At 41.0% G+C, this 23288-nt stretch overlaps 1 protein-coding gene across 1 annotated transcript; it reads right to left on the reverse strand.

The window, feature by feature from the left end:
- Positions 1-531: 531 nt before the first annotated feature.
- WEE2 (WEE2 oocyte meiosis inhibiting kinase) lies at positions 532-22506 on the reverse strand (the record flags this gene model as incomplete). The annotated part of the gene is made up of 11 exons (XM_082661405.1): positions 532-688; positions 2329-2471; positions 4116-4286; positions 5047-5132; positions 5265-5372; positions 6037-6183; positions 11528-11649; positions 13220-13392; positions 15432-15483; positions 17249-17445; positions 22153-22506. The coding sequence occupies 11 exons, from the start codon at positions 22504-22506 to the stop codon at positions 532-534; spliced, it is 1710 nt and encodes a 569-aa protein (XP_082517531.1).
- Between the last annotated feature and the right edge of the window lie 782 nt (positions 22507-23288).

Consider the following 23288-nt stretch of genomic DNA (forward strand, 5'->3'; position numbering starts at 1 on the left):
TTCAGAGAATGCACTAGGAAAACTACTTGCTCAAAGTGGCTGAAAATTCCTTGAGGAATAAATTCATCTAACCTGGGAAAGGTTGAAATCCAGGCACATTTTCTTGTAAGCTGTTACCTCAACTCAAAACCAAATTGAATTCCTTTCTGTTTGCCCGGAGAGTCCCTGGGATCCTTGATAGGTAGGTAGGCAGCCTCATAGCCCACAGGCTGCACAAAGGGCTGCTTTCAGTTCGGAGGTCCATGCTTTCCCGTTGCGCACCAACAAATCTGAGAAGTGAACGAACTGTTGGCAGGTGGTGTTAGGAATGTAGCAAGAGAGAAGAGAAATGGCTACCAATGATAATACCTACGACCATTGCTGCTAGGAAGTCTTGATAGCTGTAGGATCTTGGCTGGAAATGCTAAATTAGGAGTGGCTTTTGAAATCTTTGGGCACCCAAGTCCGTTAGTTTCTCCCTTTACAAGAGAAAGGTTGACACAGTCGGTATCTATTTGGGGGATAAAAGGTGAGTTGGTGTGAAAGGAGTTCTTATGGGGAAGACTGCCCCCAGGTGAAGCTTGAAGACTTGGCACTCTTTCCTCCCACCAGGCGTTTGGTGCTTCTTGATCCCGTGGGGGTCCCAGAGACCCCAGGGACACTGTGGCATTCCTTGGGGGACTGGGCCTGCTGGGCTTCTTTCAGTTCCCTGGAGTTAAAGAGGAAAAATGTACGTTACTTAGTCCTAAATTAGAGATAATATTTATGATCAAAACTGATATAGATGTGTCATGGACATACATACACTACCAAATGTAAAATAGATAGCTAGTGGGAAGCAGCCACATAGCACAGGGAGATCAGCTCGGTGCTTTGTGACCACCTAAAGGGGTGGGATAGGGAGGGTGGGAGGGAGGGAGACGCAAGAGGGAGGAGATATGGGGATATATGTATGTGTATAGCTGATTCACTTTGTTATAAAGCAGAAACTAACACACCATCGTAAAGTAATTACACTCCAATAAAGATGTTTAAAAAAAATTAAAATAAAAATTTTCTAAAAAGTGAAAAAAAAACTGATAGAGATTTTTCTTTTTATTTCAGTATTTATAGAAACAAGACTGAATTATACACGGAATAGAAAATTAGCTCTTGTGATTATCTTAAAAAATGGCTACTTCACACATGCCTCAACACACAGCAGGCTTGGCTTACTGAATTCTACTGATTGGGGCATAAATGGTCTTTAAAATTAAAGAAAAATAAGAGAACAACTCTAGAGGCTATATATGAAAGCTCCAGGGGTCCGCGAAGCGCAGCCCATGGGTCAAATCTGGCCTGCCATCTGTTTCTGTAAATAAAGTCTTACTGGAACTCAGCCATTCCCATTCATTTGTATATGGTCTATGGCCACTTTCACATCACTCCAATAGAGTTGAGTCGTTGCAGCTAAGATCATATGGCCCACAAAGGGTGAAATACTATCTTGTTCTTACAGAAAAGTATGCCAACCCCTGGTCTAGACAATTTCAAAAAGCAAAAAATTATTGAGTTGCTTATTAGGAAGGATTACCTGACTAAAGGCTCAGTTAGAGCTTCCACAACTCATTGCCACGAAATCATTTGGGGGACTTTTCAGACTAATCATTTTAAGATGGGTTGTGCAGCCAAAAGAAACTGGACCTCTAAGTTTATTCTAGACAAGGACCATTTCTCGTCTGCTTTTATATTTTCAACAGTTCACAGTATGTAATAATTACTTTAAAATGCCTTCAGAACCGTGCTCAAACATCACTTCCTGACCTTTATAATACCAAGCCCCCCCTATCTAATTAATTAATTTGTTAAATGAAGGAATAGGTTAATAAGTAAATGCATGCATGAATACAAGCTTACATGCGCAAGTAATAGGACTGCTTCCTTTGGCTTGGAAAAATACCTCTTTCTCTAAACATTTGCCAAGACAGAATATCTGCCTGCCCCCAAGATTGAATGGATCTCTAATAGATATCTTCCCTCTTTAACTATGGTTATCTTATATCGGGTGATCATCCACCAGTTACTTTAAAACTCTGGTCACTCAGAATCCTGCTAATTTTTCTTTACCAGTTGTATTTCCTTGTATTCATTTGCACTGACTGGAATTTTCTCTCTCAAGCCGTTTAGTCATGGAGCATCCAGCCCCTTGTTACAAAGGGCCCCATGCTACTAGCCTCTTTGTGGGCAGGGGCCCCTGTGTCATACTGTTGGATTCCACTCGAATCCATAGAGAAGACACATCAGACCAGTCATGTCACTGTGAGTAGTACATCAATAGATTCTTTCTCAACTCCAGCATCCAAAATCTACCTTTCCAGTGTGGCTGTCTTGAACTTTTCCAAGTTCAACTGTTGCTGAAGCTCTTCTGTTTTCCCCAGGGAGGGACAGAGAACTCGACTTTTGGCCAGAGCTGCTGCAGAAGGTCTCTCTGCTGGATCGGGGTGGATCATGTTCTGATGAGGTAGGACCAAAGAGGAGGAAATAGAACCTTCACTGTTGAGAAAAATCTCCCCCCCAAGCCAACTCCAACCCAGCTTCTGCTGGTGGATTTTGTGAAACTCGCTTCTCCTTTGTGCAAAGGGAAGAAATAAATGAAAACTTAGCTCCACCTGGGAGAGGAATATCATCCTTATCTGGTAGCATGAGCCATCCATACCTTTGAGTTGTCCTTAAGTAGCATATTTTAGAGCTGGATGAATGATGAACCAGCTTAATTGCCTTAATTTTAAGCAGGAAGAAACTGAGGTCCTGAGATAGAAAGTGGCTTGTCTCAGTTATTGACAGGCCCAAGACTAAAACTTGGGTTACTCAACTGCTAGTTCAGCTCACTTTCTACCATAACGTGCTCATTTTTCACTTAAAATTAATTAAGGATATCCCACCATGACAGTATTCCTACAGCATTTATCTTCAGGTAGAGGATGTGTATAGCCTAAAATGACTGGAATACAGTTGAAAATACCTAATATATGGAAATTAGTAGTGTTGAATAATGAAGAAAACACTGACCCTTCCATTTGGGGAGCAACGTTCAGAGCCAGCTCCACCACTTATTATGAAGCCTTGAGCAAATCACGTACCTTTGCTGAAACTCAGTCTCCCTTTCCTATATTTAGGATAGCGATATTCACCTTCTGGGCTATTGTGAGAATTAAATGAATTCACATATGCGTATTACCTAGCACAGGGACAGCAGTGAGGTACTCAGAATCAACTAAATCTAAGAGCAATTTACACATAGAAACAGGTGATTAGGCTATGAACAGAAGACCACTGTGAGGAAAGGTTTGCCTTCTTTCAGGAAAGCAGAAGTGAGGAAGGACAAGTTTGGAACTAAATTTGAAGTGTTCAGGTAAACTGTGAAACTCAAATTTAATCTCCAAGAGAGCAGATATTTCTAAGGCTATTTTAGGGATTCTAACCAATCCTGTTCCTTAAGCTATGAAGTAAGTCTTACATATACATTGCTTTTCTAGTATAATTCTAGCTTCTTGACAGTGTAGGTATTCTTGTACCTCTCTTTGTTTCAACATAATACCTTCTTTTCCTTGTCCCTTCACATACTCAGGTATCATTAAGGACAAGGAACACATAGATTCCTAAATTAACATTATGCCTTTCTTCTGCTCAAATAACTGGTGGGATTGTCAGTTATCCATCAATAAAGTAACTTCTATTTCCTCTATACAAGCAAAATTCAGTTTTTTGAGTAACATCACTGTTACCATTGACGGTAGTTAAAACCCTGACATAGGAGCCTAAGAGCAGGTTTGATTCTGGAATTAATCAATTATCGAAAGTGAAATACAAGTCAAGGAACTGCTCTGAGTCTTGGTTTCCTCATCTGCCCACCTCACGGGGTTATTAGGAAGGGTAAATGAAAAATACAATAGGAGTTTTAAACTATAACAAAAGGTTTTCATGATATGCTCTAAGTTTCCTAGAGAACCTTTCAGTCTGTCCTGTTTTTCTGGGCTTCCTAGTCATGCTTCCCTGCTGTCAATGGCACCATCATTTCCCTTTTCCCACCTACTTGCCATTACATTTTTTAAAAAACAGACATTTCCATCCTCTCTTCATTTCATTAGAGACACCACCTTGAGTAGTTGGTGAAATTCTTTGGAGAGCTCCTGAGGAATGTCTGGAAGATTCCCCTCACGGATGTGATGCCACGCAGCCCCATTGGTAGGTAATGACTCTGCTCCCGCAGCCACTGCAATGGTCAATCCCAAGGCAAATATGTCTGCTTTAGGAAGGTGCTGATAATTCTTCAAAACAGAAGACAGGAAGGCCGGTTAGTTCGCCAAGTGAAGGGAGTCTAGACTAAAACACAACTGGTAAGAGAGATTCATTTGAATGCACATGAACTTAAACAGACGCAGTGGGCAAGGTTATATCTGCTGTGGTTAGTGGTCTATCTCTAGGGAAGATAGTGGTCTATCTCAGGGCACAAATCCACTTGATTAGCACTGCCCTGCCCCAAAGAGTCTGAGGCAGAATCTCAGCGCCATTTTGCTCTCTCAGGCTCAAAGAGGCTTGAAGCATAGATTGTCTGATCACACATAGGAAAGACTCCTCTTTTTCCCCCCTGATTTGTATCCTGTAGAAAGTTATATCCTTCCTAGGCCAGACTCACAGACATCTTAGAAGGTGAGCAATAACTGAAGGTCATTCCAATGACCAAAGCTGGAGGTGCTATCAAAAGGATAGTAGCATGATAAAGATGGGTTCAACCAATAACAGCTTCCTTTCTACTAGGAAATCCGTAAATTTAAGAATTCTAAGAAGTAGAAAGGACCTTCACGAAAAACAGTAAAAATTTTGATTAATCCATGTTTGAGCCAGCTTTCCCCACGCTTTTTTTGCAAAAGTTTCTCTCCTATCTTTGGTCTCCATTCTGGATAGAAAAAGGATAATATAAATTTAAATTATAAATATATACTTTTCATTTCCTGCACTGTCAACATTCATTTGAAACTCAAAATGTTCAATGGATTATAAAATACCCTCCATTTCCCTAATCTATACCTCTTGCAAAATCTCATTAGCCAGGAAGCGACTATCTCCCTCTTCCACTTTGGGCTTGCTTATTGATGTCACATGACCCAAGTCACCTAAAAAAAGAAAAAAAGAAATAGAGTTCTTTAAAAGCATGTCTTTCTTAAAACTGGAATAAATGGAGTAGAGTCATCAGCATAAATTTTATAGGATAATAGTATACCAATCAGGTTACAAGACAGACTCACCAATTTTATACATCACATTGGCAGAGAGAAACCAATCAGCTTCATTTTCAATCTCTTCTGGGACTACTGGAGAGTCACTTTGCATCTTATGACATATGAAGATGTTACCTGAAAAAATACAGAATTGTCGTTAAGTAATGAATCCTAAACTTTTTCACCCGAGATTCTTTTCTGTAAATAACATTTCAGTCACCCTCCTTTTCTGTGTGAATGTAACAAGACTACCAAGGTTTCTTTTCTTCCATGGAATCTCTCACACTACTTCTGAACAGCTGAGTGATTGATAATACCTATTTCAGTGAAACTTAAACCTCAAACATACTCCATCCTCTGAAGAGGCTGGTGGCCTCAAAACAAAGAAATAATCAAAACCACAAAATAGTAACAACATTTCCTCGCATTTCACATTAATGAGTGCCTAAACCATTCATTTCTGCTCACTTCGATCAGGGCTGAGTTAGAAAGAGTAGAGCACTAGCTGTAAAAAGTCAGGATGCAGCCAATATGCTGTCACTTATCTATGCGGTAAATTAAACACTTATTTTCATACTTTTGCTTCACTATCTGGGAGTCTTTACTCTCTGTCCTCTAGGCCCGGGGGGAAATGGTTAAAACTCTTTAACTGAAATTTGGGCAGGGGAGGGGGAAAGGGGAACTGATGAAAGGGATTCTGCCAGCAAACAGCATCTTTGACACTTGATAGACACGCAGGCACAGATTCTGACAACAGTGGGGAAAGAACTAAATACGGCCAGAGGAGAGCTGTACTGACTAGGTTTGATGTCCAGGTGTGCCATGCCAGAGTTGTGGATGTACTTAAGCCCAAGGGAAATCTGTAGAAGGATGTCTTTGAGTTTGCACTCTTGGAAATGATTGCCAGACTTTGCGTTTTCAGATATAGCAGCTTGCAAGCTCCCACCTGGGAAAGAAAAACAGAGAGTAGCCCCGCAAAATGAGAGAAAAGGTATGAATCTTATAAATGAAAGCATAGTACGTATTCAATAAATTCCTCATGAGTGAACGCAGTCCAGCAAGTATAAACTGCTTCAGTGTCAGTCTGAAACATAAGATCTGATCCCTGTCTATACCATAGACATATTGGAAAGAGGAATTAAAGGCCTTTAAAGAGGAAAAGAAAATGCCATATCCTAGGTATCCAATATGTGGCCCTATTGCTTTGAGTATGCCCCAACTAACATTTTAAAAGCTTTACCTAGTTATTAACCAGAAGGCCAATCAGGCCTAGTCATGTAGCTACTATGGTGTTGAGGAATAATTCCATGTTGGTATCAAGTTAGTAATCATAGGCCATTAGTAATTTTAATGTAATTGGCTTCAAGTTTCATTCCATTAAAATATATATCATGAGGGCTTCCCTGGTGGCGCAGTGGTTGAGAGTCCGCCTGCCGATGCAGGGGACACAGGTTCATGCCCCAGTCCAGGAAGATCCCACATGCTGCAGAGCAGCTGGGCCCGTGAGCCATGGCCGCTGAGCCTGCGCGTCCAGAGCCTGTGCTCCGCAAGGGGAGAGGCCACAATGGTGAGAGGCCCACACACCGCAAAAAAAAAAAATATATATATATATATATATATCATGAAATAAGAACATGTAATGATTGCTGACCCAAGGAAAATATAAAACCTCCATATACACCTAAACCCTATTTGAGCCACCGTGTTTGTATATCAACTATTTATCATTGTTATCAATAAAAAGATAAGGCCCCGGCTCATCTGACTACCTGATCTTAGATGCTCCTATCCTAAGTTATTAGAATGCTTCTGAACCCTTTGTTTCATTAATTAGCATTTGTTGGCAGCCTCTTCAGTCGAATTAGAGACTCCTGGGACCCCCTGTCAGAAAGCCCACAGCTCCACCCTCCAAGTATATATCAGAACAGGAGGATCTGAGATGGTAACTGTACTTTTAAGGAAATCAATATTTTAAAGTATCTATGTGAAACTGAATTTAAAGCTTGAGCTGCCATGTTAAAGTAAGTTCAGAAAGGAGAATTCAGCCCCTTTCAGAAACACAAAAAGGGCTAAAGTAAAGGTTATTTTTTCCCCCCTGGGAGTCTTCTGAGAAAAGAATTTATGGAATGTCAGAGACATTAATTAGAAAGGAAGAATAAGTAAAGAAAGAGTGCGTTGTGCTTGTTAAAAGTGCAGTCACCTCAATACTAAGTTTGCGGATAAGGTTATGAGCTGCGACAAAGCCGCCGGGTCCCCACTAGCCCCGGTGTTCCTTTAGGACAGGGTCCACGGTTCATTCATCTTCACTGTGCCAAGGTCTGGCATGTAATAAGTATTTTCTGAACTGAATGTCTATTCTGGCAACAGAGGGAAAAGAAAGGCTGAGTCAAGGACCCTATGAAAGGTAGGGAAAGAAAGAAGCATCCTAGGTTACTTAGGATCCACTTAATATGTTCCTTTAGATTATAAGCAGAGGTATTTCTAATCCCCTGAAGAGCTGCAGATATTTAGTAAGGGTAACTAGACCAGTACTAGCAGCACTTTTAGTTACTTAGAATCTCTATAGGTAATATTAAAGATAGCCAAGAGGTAATTAGAAGAGTAGAAGTTACTGGAAAGTACTCGTTTATACGACTGTATTAGAATATCCTCATTTTGCTAGAGCTAAAGCTGGTTGTCCACACACTCTTATGGAAGAGCATAGTTAACTGTTCTTTACTAAATAGTATTAACAAGGAAGTATGTGTTTATAGACATAGCAACACTGAATGAACTGAAAACTTAATCCCTCCTAATCTCACCCAGCTGCACTGGAGCCTTAGCTCTGTAACCCAAGGTACCCCCCTGGAGTTGGCTCCTGCCAGCATGGTGCCCTAGGAGGAAACAGCCAGCTCCTGGCAGCTCTTTTCAAACCACCTTTATGAGATGAGTTGCTGAATTCCTTCCTTTAGATAAAATAAAGATACTCACCCTACTTGGCAGGGAAAAAAAAAAAAAACTTAAGAAAAACATATCCATGTTTTCCTGTCTGCTCGTGAGGCCTAACAGATACCGAAACAAATAAATAGCAAATGCCTTCCAACAATGAAATGCAAAAAGCAGGCCAACGACTCAACAGGATATTGTGTTCATACATTTGTATTCTCACAATCTTGATTTTAGGTTGCCACCAACAACACAAAGCATATTTTTCTGCTGGTAAAGTTGTTCCTTATTTGGTGGAAAAATATAACCAGTATTCATGGTGTTCCACAGAAGACACAGACTTCTGAATGTCACGTCACTTGAGCAAGTATGAGAACCACCATTCTAGGGGAACATGTCCTGTAAAACTTCCGTGACAGAGACGTCAAAAGAAAATACTGCCTTTAGGGAGAGATTAATCATCCAGTCCTGAATCGGTTAGAATCCTGGTTGTTGCAGAATCAGCCTGCTACCGGAAAACCTTCAGATTTCTGAGGCTGGCCCAGAGGTGGCTTGTAGGGGATCTTGGCTAGGGTGTCAGAGAAGCAGGGAACTTTTGATTAGTTCAGGGTTCAGGAGGGACAGGAGGGGAAATCAGATGACTGTTAGCCTCTAATAGCTAAAATCTAAGTTATCAAAATCATCTAACTTATAATCAGAGTTAACACCATAAGAGTACATGTTCCAGCCAGACTGCTATGAGAGGCTAGGGGTGAGGGGTAAGGGTGGGCATGGGGAAACAGGGCATAAGGATGAAGAGGTGAGAAAGAGGGAGAGGATGCAGTGGGGAGGGAGTGGAAAGAATGAGGCACCGACTGCTCCGCTACTTTACACATACTTTGGGCTTATTATCCTTCACTTAGAGCCATCAGGCAAAGTCTCAACATGGATTATCCTTAACTACAAACAAGGTATAAGGGCATGCTTTATTTTCCATGATCAGTTCACATATGAAAGGTTCAATGTATGTGAATTACATTTTGCTAAATCACAGTCCCATTTTAATTGGCAAGCGTTGAGTGAAGCTGGTGAACCTCCATGATGAACAAACAATGATTCCCCATAATCTATCCCATCTAGTCAGACTCACTGCCTGGCTTTCACGGCTCACTGCAGTCTTCCCACCCTTTACCTTGCTGATCTTATTTCCTCCTGTAGGGTCACCTCAGGCCTGTTAGTCTCCTTACCATCTGCTAGGCCAGACCCTTCCCAGCACGGTGCTCTTAGCCTGCCTGCTGTTCCCCTAACTGGGTGGTTTTCCTTCTCCTTGCCTAAACTCTAGTAATCCTTCTGCAAGGTCTCATTCAAGTCTTACCTCCTTTATGAGACTTTCTCCGGATATGCTAATGACAAGTATTATCAAGTTCTTACTATGTATTGGGACTTGATATTGTGCTAGCATTTGACATATATTGCTGCTAATTTTCAAACTACTCCCTTAGGTAAATATTACTGTCTCTTTACTCATTGAGATTAAATGACAGCCCAGTGATCCTACAACTACTATGTGACAGAGCTGGATTTTGAACCTAGGTCTGCTTTAAAGCCCAGGCCCATCCCACCACACTGCCTCTTGTTCACATTCATCCTCTCTGAACGCTTTGTATCCACAGTTGTACCATATGGCTTTGCATCAGATTGTCTCTTTTGTATTCATTTTAACAGAGGAGATGGAATAAAGCTCCTTGAAGATAAGGACTTACTTACCTTATCTCACTCTACAGTATTTCTCACCCTAGAGCTTAATACAGGGTCGAGCCTATAGAAGGTATTGAAATGTTGAAAAGAATTAGAAGATGATTTGTAATAGATCACTTCATCTTATTCTTTTTGAAAATTTGAAACTTTTACATTGCCCCAGTTAAAATTTACATTGCCTGCAGGTTAAAATTAGTTGTGTTTCCCTTTATTAATTTTTTAATTTGATATTCTCTTTGTTAGTAGCTAAATGTCATGGAAATAAAATCAATCTTCTTTATAGAGAGAGGAAAGAGAGAAAAAGAATAGGGAATCTCAGGTTATGATAAGAGGAAATTAAGAAGAGAAGATGATAAGAAAGTCTCAACCTCTCAATCACAAGTATAATGAAAGGGTCCATTTTTTAATCCCAAAGAAACTATTAGAAAAAGGGATTTGGGGTGAGCTTATTAAGGAAGAAAACTCATGAAGTTCACAGGTAAGGCTATGAGAAAATCAGGCTCTAAGGAAACAATAAGGGAAATGCCAAATCATTATTTTATAGGATATGTCTTCTATACCATTTTCTATGTTTTTAGCAACTCATAATGTTATTTACTTACCTACTTATAAAATCAATCATGTATACGGTGATGAAGCTTTATCAGTGATCACTGCCCTCAAAAGCCAGGCTGGACATACATACTCAGGGCTATCCAGGGGTCATCAAACTTACCCAAAGACAGACTGTACTATTAAAGAAGCACAGGGTGGGTGTACATGTTGTGGGGGGGATGCCGTTATCCAATATTACTGTGGCTAAAATATGGATTGTAAAATATGGATGCATCCTAAAATGATGGCAAGCTTCTATTCAACTGGTAGCACTTTTCTACTTTACCACCGAACATTTTGATGAAAATGTATTTCTGAGAATAACAATACACAACTACTGTTACGTCACCCCTTAATCATAGATTAGAAATATTAATCATGGATTAGAAATATGTTAATCCAAAGGACCACTCTTTATAATTTAAGTAGCCCAGGAAAAAAAAAGATTTTACTGGTTACGGTGTATATATGGTCCTGAAGGATCTAGGAGAATATATCTGAGGTCACTAAGTTTCAGTCCCAGCACCCCACCCCATGCCCTTACTCTTCTGAGAATACTTAAAGCTCAAAGGTCAGAAGCAGCAAGAAACATGAACAATCCCCAAACACAGGAATCCACTTCAAAGTTAACCAGAAGTTGGCTATATAAGTTTACCACCCCTTCCCCAAAATCGTAGGGACTATGGCTTACATCTTTTAGAATACCTAGTAAATGGTAAAAGGATGATTTACCATTCAAACCACCAGGGTGAAAGTTTTCTCTTTAAGTATTAACTAAAGTGTGAAGGATGTGATAGCTTCTGTGTATTAGCTGTGCATCAGCTTTGAAAGAAACACATAACAGCATAAGCCTGAAATTCCTTTGCAGCTCAACTCATTTTCTCCAGCTGTCTGTTTCCAAACAAAACAGTAGTACAGACTTTTAGGTATGACTCTAATATACCTGCCATAAGCTACAAGAAGGAGGCAGAGATTTTTTTCTGAAGACTTAAAAGTTCATCTCCCTCTCCATAGATATGAGACCACGTACTTACCATTGCAGTATTCATTCTGAATGACCATGTGGTCATCTTCTGCCCATGCAGAGTAGTAACGTACCACATGGGGGTGATGCCCAAGCACCGCGTGAGCATAAACTTCATGCATAGCCAAATTCCTAAGAGACGGAAAAGCACTGAGAAAACAGAATCAAGATAATAGACATACAAAGGCTTTTAAAAGACAAGCTCTGAGGCATTACTAACAACGGCAGAACATTTACTGAGTGTTCACTGCTTGCTTACTATTTTATCACATTTAATGTTTGTAATGCCTCAGTATGATATAGTGGCAAGGATTAAGGCTTTAGAAAGTTAAGTGACTGACCCAAAGTCAAGCTGGTGATAGTAGATCTAAGACCAAAACCTTGGTTGTCCTGGACCAAAGTCCATGGTTTTTTGATTGAACATGACATATGTAGAGAGGAATCTTAGGTGGTTATTACCTCAGCAGCAGACCTGCTTTGATTCTTTTTTTTTTTAAATAAATAAATAAATTTATTTATTTATTTATTTATGGCTGCATTGGGTCTTCACTGCTGTGCACGGGCTTTCTTTAGTTGTGGTGAGCGGGGGCTACTCTTTGTTGCAGTGAGCGGGCTTCTCATTGTCGTGGCTTCTCTTGTTGCAGAGCACGGGCTCTAGGCGCACAGGCTTCAGTAGTTGTGGCACGTGGGCTCAGTAGTTATGGCTTGTGGGCTCTAGAGCTCAGGCTCAGTACTTGTGGTGCACGGGCTTAGTTGCTCCACGGCATGTGGGATCTTCCCAGGCCAGGGCTCGAACCCGTGTCCCTGCATTGGCAGGCGGATTCTTAACCACTGCGCCACCAGGGAAGCCCAGAGCTGCTTTGATTCTTATTTTCACTATATCACAATGTAAAAACCCTGATGGGCTTAGGAAGAAATGGACTTGATGGTGGATATTGTGATGGGACCTCTACCTTCCCTATGAAGGCTAAACGATCGTTATAGTCAATATTAAACTCAGCCAGTATGATGTAGTCACAGGGGCAGTCTTGGGAGCAGATATTCATTATGCAATAGGAAATCCAACACACAAAAAGCAAACTATAGTACTTGATCAATTTCATTATTCAAATGAAGAATTCCAAAGACTGATGTCAGATTCAGCATTTTAGTATTATATTCCCCAGAGTTCATAAAAAGCAGTGGCTGAATCTGAAAATATTTGTTTTCCTTGTGGAAAGGAAGAACTCTTGAACACTTAGTTCTGGGAATGAAATTTAAATTTTTGTTAGTTTTTCCTTGCTTACAAGGAAGGAAACTTTGAAACTTGACTATTGAATTTATTATTAATGCAAAGTAGAGATAACCAGTGAGTTAATAATAACTTGGTAATATTTCTGATGAACTAAACAGGCACCAGAAGATCATTCCATAAATCTATTTGTTAAAAAAAAAAAACAGTAAGATCAGTAGTAAAAGCCACAAGAACTACAAAAAAACAAAACAAAAACACAACATGATCCCAAATGCTCATGGTATATTTCAGGAAATAACTTATCTCTGATCTTGAAAATTCAGAAAGGTTATGAATGTGAGACAACTTTCAGTGGGTCGGGGGTGGGGGAGGTGATTAAAGAAATGTAGCAAATGACGTCAGTGCCCTGATTCAAAATGCTTTGACAAATCCAAGTGTGTATTTCTAGTACATTTAAAAGGTACTCACTCATCTGATGATCCTACCAAAGGTTTCGTGGAGCGTTTTATTGCATAAACACATCCATCCAGCCTCTTAATGCACTTGTAGACAGTACCAAATTCCCCAACCCCGATTTTTTCCACCTCCAAGAATTCTTTTTCATAGCGGGAAGCCATGTTGGTTTCTCGTAGAACACATCTCTGAAATATTTCAGTAAAAAAAATAATTCTCCCTAACATATTGTGAGAATAAAATTAAGGCATATTATTCCTAAATTTCTCTAAGTTTTCAAAAAGCCTTTTGAGGCAAATCCATCAATATTCTTGGTAGCAAACGCCTCTGCAACCCTGCCACAATTGCTGACTACCTTCTCTGTGTTCTTTATAACCTGTCATACAACTCTGTACTGGCATTTCTCTTTGCTATATTATTACATCTTTTTCTGTATTATTTCCTCTGTCTGGCCATACTCTTCTTCCCTATATGTGCCTAGAGGGGACACCTCACTCACAGCCAGAGCTACTGTCCTGAGCTGAAGGAGCGGGTGGGCTCTTGGAGGAGGATGTTAAACAAAGAGAACACCTCTCTTTGACTCTTGTTTACTTGTCTCACAGTCTGGCTGCTGCTGTTTCATCTCAAGTTGAATAAACATACTGTGTTCAGTTTGCTTCCCAAAAAAATCTTAGTCTGGAGAACAAAATTGTCAAATTGATTATTTCAGAATGTGTGCTCAGATATAGCAACCACTCCCGCTACTGGCCAACTAGCGACATCACTCATTGCTCTGCTAGTAAATAACTCGAGCAATCACTGAACCCCTTTATCAGTTTTCTCATTTGTAAGATGAGGATCATAGCAGCTATGCATCAGGGTCCTGTCAAACATCACATGGGAATTATATATGTTACAAATATATATATATATAAAATTCTCAGTAAATGGTGGTTATGATGACAAAAATATGCAGAGATTTATATGAATCTCAGTCCAAGCTGATTCGTCTCTGTGAACTCATCTTTTCCCCAATATCCTCCTTAGCAAGAATTTCTGCCATCCAACTTTAAGTGTTTAAAATATCTTGACTCTTACTAGCTCTTCATTTTCAACATGCAGTCCCAACCAGTCCTCATCAACAAGATCTATAATTTCCCTTGCCCTTAGCCAGTCTCAAGCTCTGTTTCCTCCAAGTCTGGATTTGCTACAGCTACCAGCCCTCTCTCCATCTCCTCTAATAGGAAGATTGCTTTTGCAAAATGATGCTGTAGAATCAGACAAACCTAATTGTTTCCCATGAGGTACCCACACTTTTTTTTTTTTTACTATTTTATTTATTTATTTATTTTTAACACCTTTATTGGAGTATAATTGCTTTACAATGGTGTGCTAGTTTCTGCTTTATAACAAAGTGAATCAGTTAGGAACCCACACTTCTGATCAGAGGCCTGAAGGCGCTGGTAGTGCTTACCTGCTACCTTACCAGCCTCATCTCAGACACCAAGTACCACCTTACCATCCATATCACTCCCTCCCCCTCCCCCTCCCCGACCCTCCCCCTCCCACTTACATGCACTGAACATTATAATATCATGAAAACATGCCTATGTTCAAGCACCTTAATGGTAATTTAATATTCCACTGACTTTAAACTATAATTTACTTGGCCATTCTTCTATTATTGGACATTCAGTACTCCCCTTTTTTTTTTTTTTTTTTGCTATTACAGTTAAGGCTGCAACAAACATCTCTGGTATTAATATTTACAGCATTATTTTCTTAGTTTATATTATCAAATGAGGGATACTAGATCAACATTATAAAAATCAATGGATACTGACACATTTAAGAGGTAAATTTTACGTCTAGACCTCTGGCTTTATGCCCTTTTTCTCTGTTTTGTCTTATTCATTTTTGGACCTTAAATATCTTGATTTTCCCTTCACTTCTTCTGGCGTATATAATTTTTCCCCAGATCAAAGACAGTAGCAGTAGCCTTGAAGAATACTCCAAGGTAATGGTTCAGCAATAGATTTGTTAGACACTGTCTGCTAAGGTAACAACTAGCTAAGAATATAGACCCTGATAAGAGCCCAGATAAATTTAGCTGCAAAACATATTTACTACAAGGTATGTGGAGGGTTGGAGAGGAGAGAAGGGAGAAAGGAGGGAGGGAGGGAGAAAGAAGGAGACATTAGGATGAAATGACTGTGTTATGACGGCTGGACCAAAGAACTGTGCTCACCTTGGCAGGCAGCCCTTGTTCTACCTTGCCTTCTCCTGGACCAGCTTCCTCACTTGGAAAAAAAAAAGTGATATCAGAGTATGATTAGCACTTATTGAGCCTAGTACTATGCTAGGTTTGGGGGCTCTACAAGTAAATACGACAATTACTTCCCCTCTTCAATCTATATTTGGGCACAGGGATAAACAGAAATTTTCAATACAAGAACTTAGGACAGGATAAAAACAAGATATCGAGGGATACCATAGACAGCACCCAATTCATTATTTGAAGAGTAAAAGCCTTTCCCAAAAAAGAGGACATGTAAGGTAAGATTCCAAGAATGAGTAGGAACCAGCTAAGAGAAGAGAACAGGGTTTTAGGCAAATGGAACAAGGTATGCTGAGATGCGGATCAAGAGAGTGCGCAGAACATACCTGAAACTCTAAGGGGTCTTCACCACCAGTATACGTTTCCCCTGCAACACCCGCCTCCCTTAGAACCAGGCCTGTCTTAGGGTCACAAGCCAACTGTAAGTATAGCAGAATGTGCTCTAATCCTGGCTAAGATGTTTTCAATTACTTTTCATTAAGCTGAAGTCTCTGACGGACACCCTCTTTGGCACGAGCAGATGCATCCTGGATCTTTAAGCAAAATTTCAGTTTCTAGATCAGCCAGCTAGGCTCTTCTTCTGAACGAGTACAGGGTAGAAGGGGCAAGTGGAGGACATTACACACGTGCAAATTAGGTGATGCAGGACACTTGTGACTTACATTTAATACTACATTCTAATACTTTATAAAATAACAACGCCACAGTGAAGAAGAGGGGAAAATACCCTCTCAGCATCACTAAGTTATTGTGCTAAAATGTCATCACTTTCAGGGCCAGGAATTCAAATCAGCAGTCTTTTCCTGCTAGCTTCAGTGAGAGGTGAAGCCATTCACTCTGAAGGTTTACAAAGATCCTAAAGAGCTAAAAGCAGTGGACTAGTAACAAGAATAGACCAGTGTGCTTGTGCTGAAGTCCCGTTTACTTAAGATCCAGGAAATAGTATTGAGAAAAACCTATTCTGGCTACAAGGCTGATTAACATGTAGTCATGCATTCCGAAAGAACACAGCACATTAACTGTTCTACAGGCTTTTAGATTGTTAGCTGTGTGTTTATTCTGCTGAGTACATCTAAGCATAAATGACTGGCCTGTTTTAGAGGTGCTTCCAGTCTATAAAAAAGCAGCATTGAGGATACAGTAAAGAAATGTCCCTGAGTAATCTGCACTCTCCTTATTTAGGTGATTTCTACCATTCAGTGGCCTTTGTGGAACAGTGCAGCTGGCTTTCCATTTATTAGCACCTCCAAAAGCAGCACTCTCTTTTTCTCTTCAGCCAGCCTTCCATCACCTGCAGAGAAGTGCAAATCCTTGCTCTGTAGCTCTCATCGCCAGTCACACCACTAAACTCAAAACAGCAATATACTCTCTGGAACGAGCAGTACACCTTCCCCAGCTGCTGGACTCGTAGTAACCAGAGGGGAGCCCTTGAGTGCAGTTCCGTAGCCCATTCAACTTCCTAATATAAGACAGATCTATTGCTTACTCTGCCCTGTTCTTTCAAAGAGAAGGCATTTTACGGTGCACTTCAGAATCTCTGAACACAAAGAGATTTCTGTGACAAAGAAGGTTAAAGCCAGCGCTGACATTTAGAAAGGAGGGAATATATAAACACGATGTCGACTCATTCAGACAGACTTCTTGTTTATTCCTAATGTTTAACACTCCCCCTTCCACTTGGCAATAGTAAGATCAGTTCTCAAAAGTCATAGCAACAGGACACTTACAGGTCGCCTCGGGTTTTCCGCTTGCCATTGGATTTAAGGAATTGTTTCCTATAGGACTCCGGAGTGAAGGGATTAATATTGACCAGAGCCAGTGAGGTCATCGCATCGGTGAAGGGACCAGGTGTGAGCTTCAGATGCTTAGAGCTTCGAGAGGGGAGCTTCCCTGTTGAAGAGATCCCCGACTGGCTCACCTGGCCCTGAATGAGGATGATAAAAGGCAAATCAGAATGGAGGTAATTTTTAAAAAATGGTTCTGTATCAGTTAGTTAATTAATATTTGAACCAAAGAAAGTTATTGCTGAAAGATACCCCTTAGAGGGTATCTGGTTCACTGCAAACATTGTAACTGGCTCTCTTATGAAAAATACAGATTCCCAGTCTACCTCTAGATATTTTGATTCCTGGGATCAGCACAGCAATCTGTACTTCTGTTAAGCTCCACCCTCTTCCCCTGGGCGATTCTGATAGTCAGCTATGAGACCACCAATTCTAGTCCTACCTCCAGCTTTTTAAAGATGACCTTTCAGCTTAGATAAATGAAAATGACTCTAGAAGACCTGGTGCTTATGTTCTCAGACTGTATAGTTAATTTCCCCTCAATTATTCATCCCAATATTTGTTTGGTACCTACTAAGTAGCAGATGCTGGGTTAGGTGCTGAAGGGACCAGAGGTGAATTCTGGCTCTTAAGGAATGCACAGTCCATTCATCAGCAGTTCATTGATGTTTCAGAAATAATCACTTTGTAAGGTAAAGATTTCATAGACTATCTAAACATTGAAAAAGAAGTTTCCAAGTCCACTAAAAATGTAGCACAAATTGAGAAAAGTTCCAGGAAGTGGGGTAAGGAGACTGAAAAGTAATACTCTAAGCCCTTAAGATGCAAGGCTTTGCAGCGGCTACAGCTAGCATACCAGTCAATAGGAAAATGTGCAGGGCTTACCACTCCAAGTGGGGTACAGTAAGAGAACATTGGCCTAAAACCTAACCAGAACTAAATCAAACGACAGAGGGGAGAAATCAAAGACAACGAATTCTGATGAGACGGCAGAATGCTATTATGACCTAAGTGCCAGGGGCCAGAGGAATAGCTGGTAATAGATCCTCAAGAGGACAGTAGTAGACACAGGGGCCATGATGTAACCTCATAGTGTCATCATTGTACTGTGAGGCTCTTTGGAAAAGAATTCTGTTTTGATATTCTCTGCACACGACTTTCGAGTGTAGAAGCAGAAGCTAGATTACAATATGATTCAGTATATAAAAATGTAATTGAAGAATGTGAGGCTACAAAGAATGGCTATTAAACTTACTAATGAATACTCATTATTAGATTAATGATAGAAGCAGAAATACTCATTAAATGATTGATAGAAGCAGAAATGAAGGAAGCTATAGAGTACACATAGCAGCCTAGCATTTCTTTAAGTGAAGAAAAATTGACACAGTCAAGAGTTTTGCCAAGGGTTTTACATATGTCTTAGAGTTCAGAGGGTCAACAGCCCTGGGGATATTATCAGACAAAGCCATCAATGACAAACAATTTTCCCATAAGTTTATTGTAAGGGTTGAGTATTGGTTCAAAAGAAATAAAACTATACTATATGATATTTCTCAGTTGTCAATGTGATTCAGGAAATGAAGTTAGAATTATAGTAAATCATTTTCTGAAACAGTTTTCTTGTGATGGTGATTATCATATGGAAAATAAAATGCATCTGTCACATATGAAACAGTGGGGCATCCACACCTGGTATGTTTCACATAGTTCCAGTTGCTACAGTTCAAGGACAACAAAAAGGCCTAGAAACTTTTCAGATAAAAGTAAGGAAAAGTATTCCTATCAAGGAAGACTATCAGAATTCCTAGTCTGGAAATATGAGGGCTGATAGATTTTGTGAACTCCACTTACAATATAGCAAATGATATTATGTTAATATGCATTTTATTGCCAAAATGATAGAATTATGAGTAATCCTTTTGAAATCTAAAAGAACACAGCTTGCAACAAGATGTATGAAAGTGAGTTCTGCCTAGAAGTAAAGTAGACTGAAAATTTCTGGAAAGATGACCAGGTTGAGAGTATAAACGTGGTGCAGAGAGTGTAGCTACTTCTGTATAAGTAACAGCTCTTACTACAGACAATTAACAGAAAGGAAATTTGGGGAATAGCTCCTTGACTTCTGAAGATGGTGAGAGGAGAGGGAGGCAACCTCCCACCAAGACACAACATCACAGGGACTGGGAAAGGCTTTAAAGGCCCAGTTGGTACAATTAGTTCCCTGATGCTTGAATCCCTGGTACAGTGTTTTTCTACCAAGTGGTCATCAAAGAGCGTTGAATGCATTTAGCCACAGGGACCTTACTATACCTCCTAAGGAAGCTCTGCTATCTCTAGATAATTGTGCTAGGAAGTCCTTATGGGGACCCGAAGTCGTTTCCCATGATTTCTGGTCCTATCCCCTGAGCAAGGCTGAACTAAGCCAATCCTCCTTTCCTCTGCATCCCTGTCTTTAGCACAACATTACGAATTATCATCCCCCTGGCCTCTCTCCTCTGACCTTGATCCAAACTATATTTTTTGTAAAGTGTGTACTTTCCCAGTTGCATTTCGAGTTTCCCTCCCAAATGTTGTTTTCTTTCTGTCCCTCAAATCTTGGCATCTCTAGGGTCCCTAGCTTGGACCACTCCTCTTCTTACTCTGGCACACAGACTGTGTAAACTTATACACACCCATGGCTTCAACAACTTCCTAAATGCTGATGATATCCAAATACAGATCTCCAACTTAGGTGGTTTTCCTGCATTGCAGAACCACTTATCCAACGATTTACACCACATCTCTTTCTCCAAACCTGTACATCCTCTAAGGTCACCTACCTTGATTCAAGGTACCATCTACTCTGTCAAACAAGCAGGAAGCCTCACAACACCCTAGGTCCCTGCTTTTCCCTCAACCCCTCCATCAAGTCAGTTAGCCATTCCTAAGCATCTCTCAACTCATCACTGTCTACCACTATCCAAGTTCAGGCCCTTCTTTTTTCTCAGTAGATCTATTATGAATACTGCCCTGCCCCCATGGTCTCTCCCACTCCATTCCATCCCTCACATGAAGGTCATGATTTTTCAAAACTGCCTCTGACCAAAACCTTTTAATGGCTCTCTCAACACTTTCAGGATAAAATCTCGGTGTAGCTGCTACCTACCTACTCTGGCCTCACTGCCAGACCCCTGCCACTCTGAATAACAAGCGGTTTTCCAGGTGTAGCGTGATCTTTCCCCTCCATAGCTTGGTAGATGCTTTTATCTCAGCCTCGAGCTCTCACTCCCTTCTTTTCCTAGCAAACTGCGAATCATCCTGTAAGACTGCTCTCAAACATTACTTTCTCTGGAAAGGTGTCCTGGATATCTCGAAACTTAATTCCCCACTCTTTCTCATCATGCTCTACAAGTCCTCTAGCATACCTCATCTGAACTTTATTTACTGTTGTTATTTACCTTTATTCATTCTATAGGCACTTTCTGAGGTAGTGAAGGGTTTGCCAGCAGAAGGTCTGCTAGCATATCAAGGTGTTCAATTAAGTTTTCAATGAGTGGATGAAATACACATACCGTGCCATGTCTCCTCCTGCTTACGCTTGCTCTGAACTACATGCTCCTAGCCCACTCTCCCCATAATTTCCATGTATTAAAACCATACCAACTTTCATTGCCCTTCATATGCTTCCTTCACCTTCATTTCTTTCCTGACTACCCACTGAGAAGCAGTCCACCCAGAGAACTCTGACCACTCTTGAATCACCTCTCACATAGTATCCGTAGGCACATCTCCCCTGCCAGAGACTGCCTCGCGCTCCCAGCCCACAGTGGGTTCTCAGAAAATAAATGGTTAATTGACTGGTTACTGGGACCATTGAAAAACCCACAGGCAGACGCACGAGCGTATTCAAGTAGTTTGTCTACCATTCAAACAAGAAGCTTAGTATTTCCTGGTAGTTGTGGTACCCATACTCAGCAGGTACAAAAGAGACCTGCTGACAGTGACTGTGCTGCCATCAGTAGCACAGATGTTATTACGATGATTTAAACACCTCAAGTCGAGGCCGCGGGAAGCAGAGCTGATTCCAGGCCTAAGGCTCACACACCGCGGCACCAGTCTATTAGAGGTAACCCTGCCCCAGTCCCGGCTTTAATAACATGAATGATATAATAGGAGCTCAATCACAGCAAGGATAAAGGAACCTGCTTACTTGGGACCTTTACCTAGTTGCCATCCTCAGCTTATAAAGGAGTATCAACAAGTTACCTCTGTGTTCACATATAAGAGCCTGTACCTCACTAGACCAAGGAAGGGAGAGGACTTCTTTCTGGAAAGAGCAGCATCAAAGAGATAAAAAATACGTTAAATAGTGAATGTGAACATTCTTATATTAGGAAATATTAGTAAATAATCACAGAAGAATAGAGCCGGTTGGCGTAATGGCAAGAACAGTAGACCAAGCCCCAAAGATCATGTTTCTCAGTCCTTTCTCTGCCGTTGCCTGAGCTACAGGCCACTTTCTCTCCTGAGACCTTGGTTTTCTCACAGGTAGAGTACAGGTCAGGCTGTACATCTCAGTATTTTTTCCAGTTCCAATATCCTTTCACTAGGACCTTTTCCCCACCCAAGATTTATCTGTGGCCTACACCAATGGTTTTAAGAAGACAGCTGGCAAGACACTTAATTCTGTTTTCTGGTAACTTTAAACTCTTCTTCATTTTCACCAGGAAATACGTAACTGAAGATAGATACAGCCTGTGAAACAGGTCTGTCACACATACATAGGACTGGGCCCTCGTTCTCCGTCCGCCGAAGGAACACAGACCTCAGCGGCCTGGCTCCCTCCTCCCCAGCGATGGACTTACTTTGGGAGTGAAGGGGCTCTCGCAGCGTGGCGGCTTGCCCTTGTCTGGCGGGGCTGGGGTTTCAGGACGTGTGAGAGAGTGTGACACTGGAGTTCTCAGACCCTGACCTGGACTCGCTTGGCCTTTTTCCTGAAATGTGTTGAGGTCACGTACGTCACTAAGGGGAGTCCTGACAGGTGTAAGCTCTGCCGCCTGAACAGATCCTGAATCCTGAGCTCCAGGCTTCTCTGGGGTTTGGCTCTGGGGCTCCTTGCTCTCTTGTGTTTCCTTTTGCCCTTCGTTCTCATGCTCTTCCTCACAAGAGGAAAAGTTTAATTTCTGCTTCAGTTCTTTGTCCTCATCGTTGTCACCCATCTCAGCCAAAGACCTTTACAACCTAGGCAAGGAGACCTCTCAGCAGGAAACACTACAGAGCTGCAGAAATAAGGAGGAGAAAAAGTAACCTGGCAAGTTCCCTAACTCTAGCCCCGCTTTCCTTCTGCCAACTAACAGCTACATGGAGACACACCCTTGGTTTACTCACTTAAGTACCACGTATCTGTGTGATCTCAGCTTCTCCTTATTTCCATTCTGATTAAAGAAGGCTCCAGTAACTCTTTGAGCAATTAAATCCAATTATGTATAGAACGCTTCTGGATATCCCACAGTCTCCCTGAACCCATGTGCAACAAACTACTAGGGAAACAGTTGGATTCTTTAATTTAGCACGGCTTTAAAAATACATATTCGCCAACTGGGAATGAGCTCATTATTGGAAAGAAATTATTTTCACTCTTTTACACCTACCATTTAGAAATATCACCCTCTCCTCTCCCCCACTTCCCACCTACCCAGTGGCTAGCAGTAGTTCCTTAGAATTCAGTATCACCTGGATATCATAATGATCCTTAAACAACCGCTAACATATCTTGGTGGGAGTTCATCTCCCTAATAGAGACACACCTGAGATCTCTGCTAGATACACCTGTCCTAATTCAGGCACCTCCACACCCTCCGCCCACCCCCAGGTATTAGCAGTTAAAGCTTTTAGGGAACCGGACACATTTTCACACTGAAAAAAAGAAAGGTAGAAAGGTCAGCAAACAGAGAAGCAGATATATGTATCACTTGAAAAAAGCAATTACTTGGGCCCCAGA

This window comes from Grampus griseus, assembly GCF_964374135.1.
Source record: "Grampus griseus genome assembly, chromosome: 9".
Taxonomy (NCBI): domain Eukaryota; kingdom Metazoa; phylum Chordata; class Mammalia; order Artiodactyla; family Delphinidae; genus Grampus; species Grampus griseus.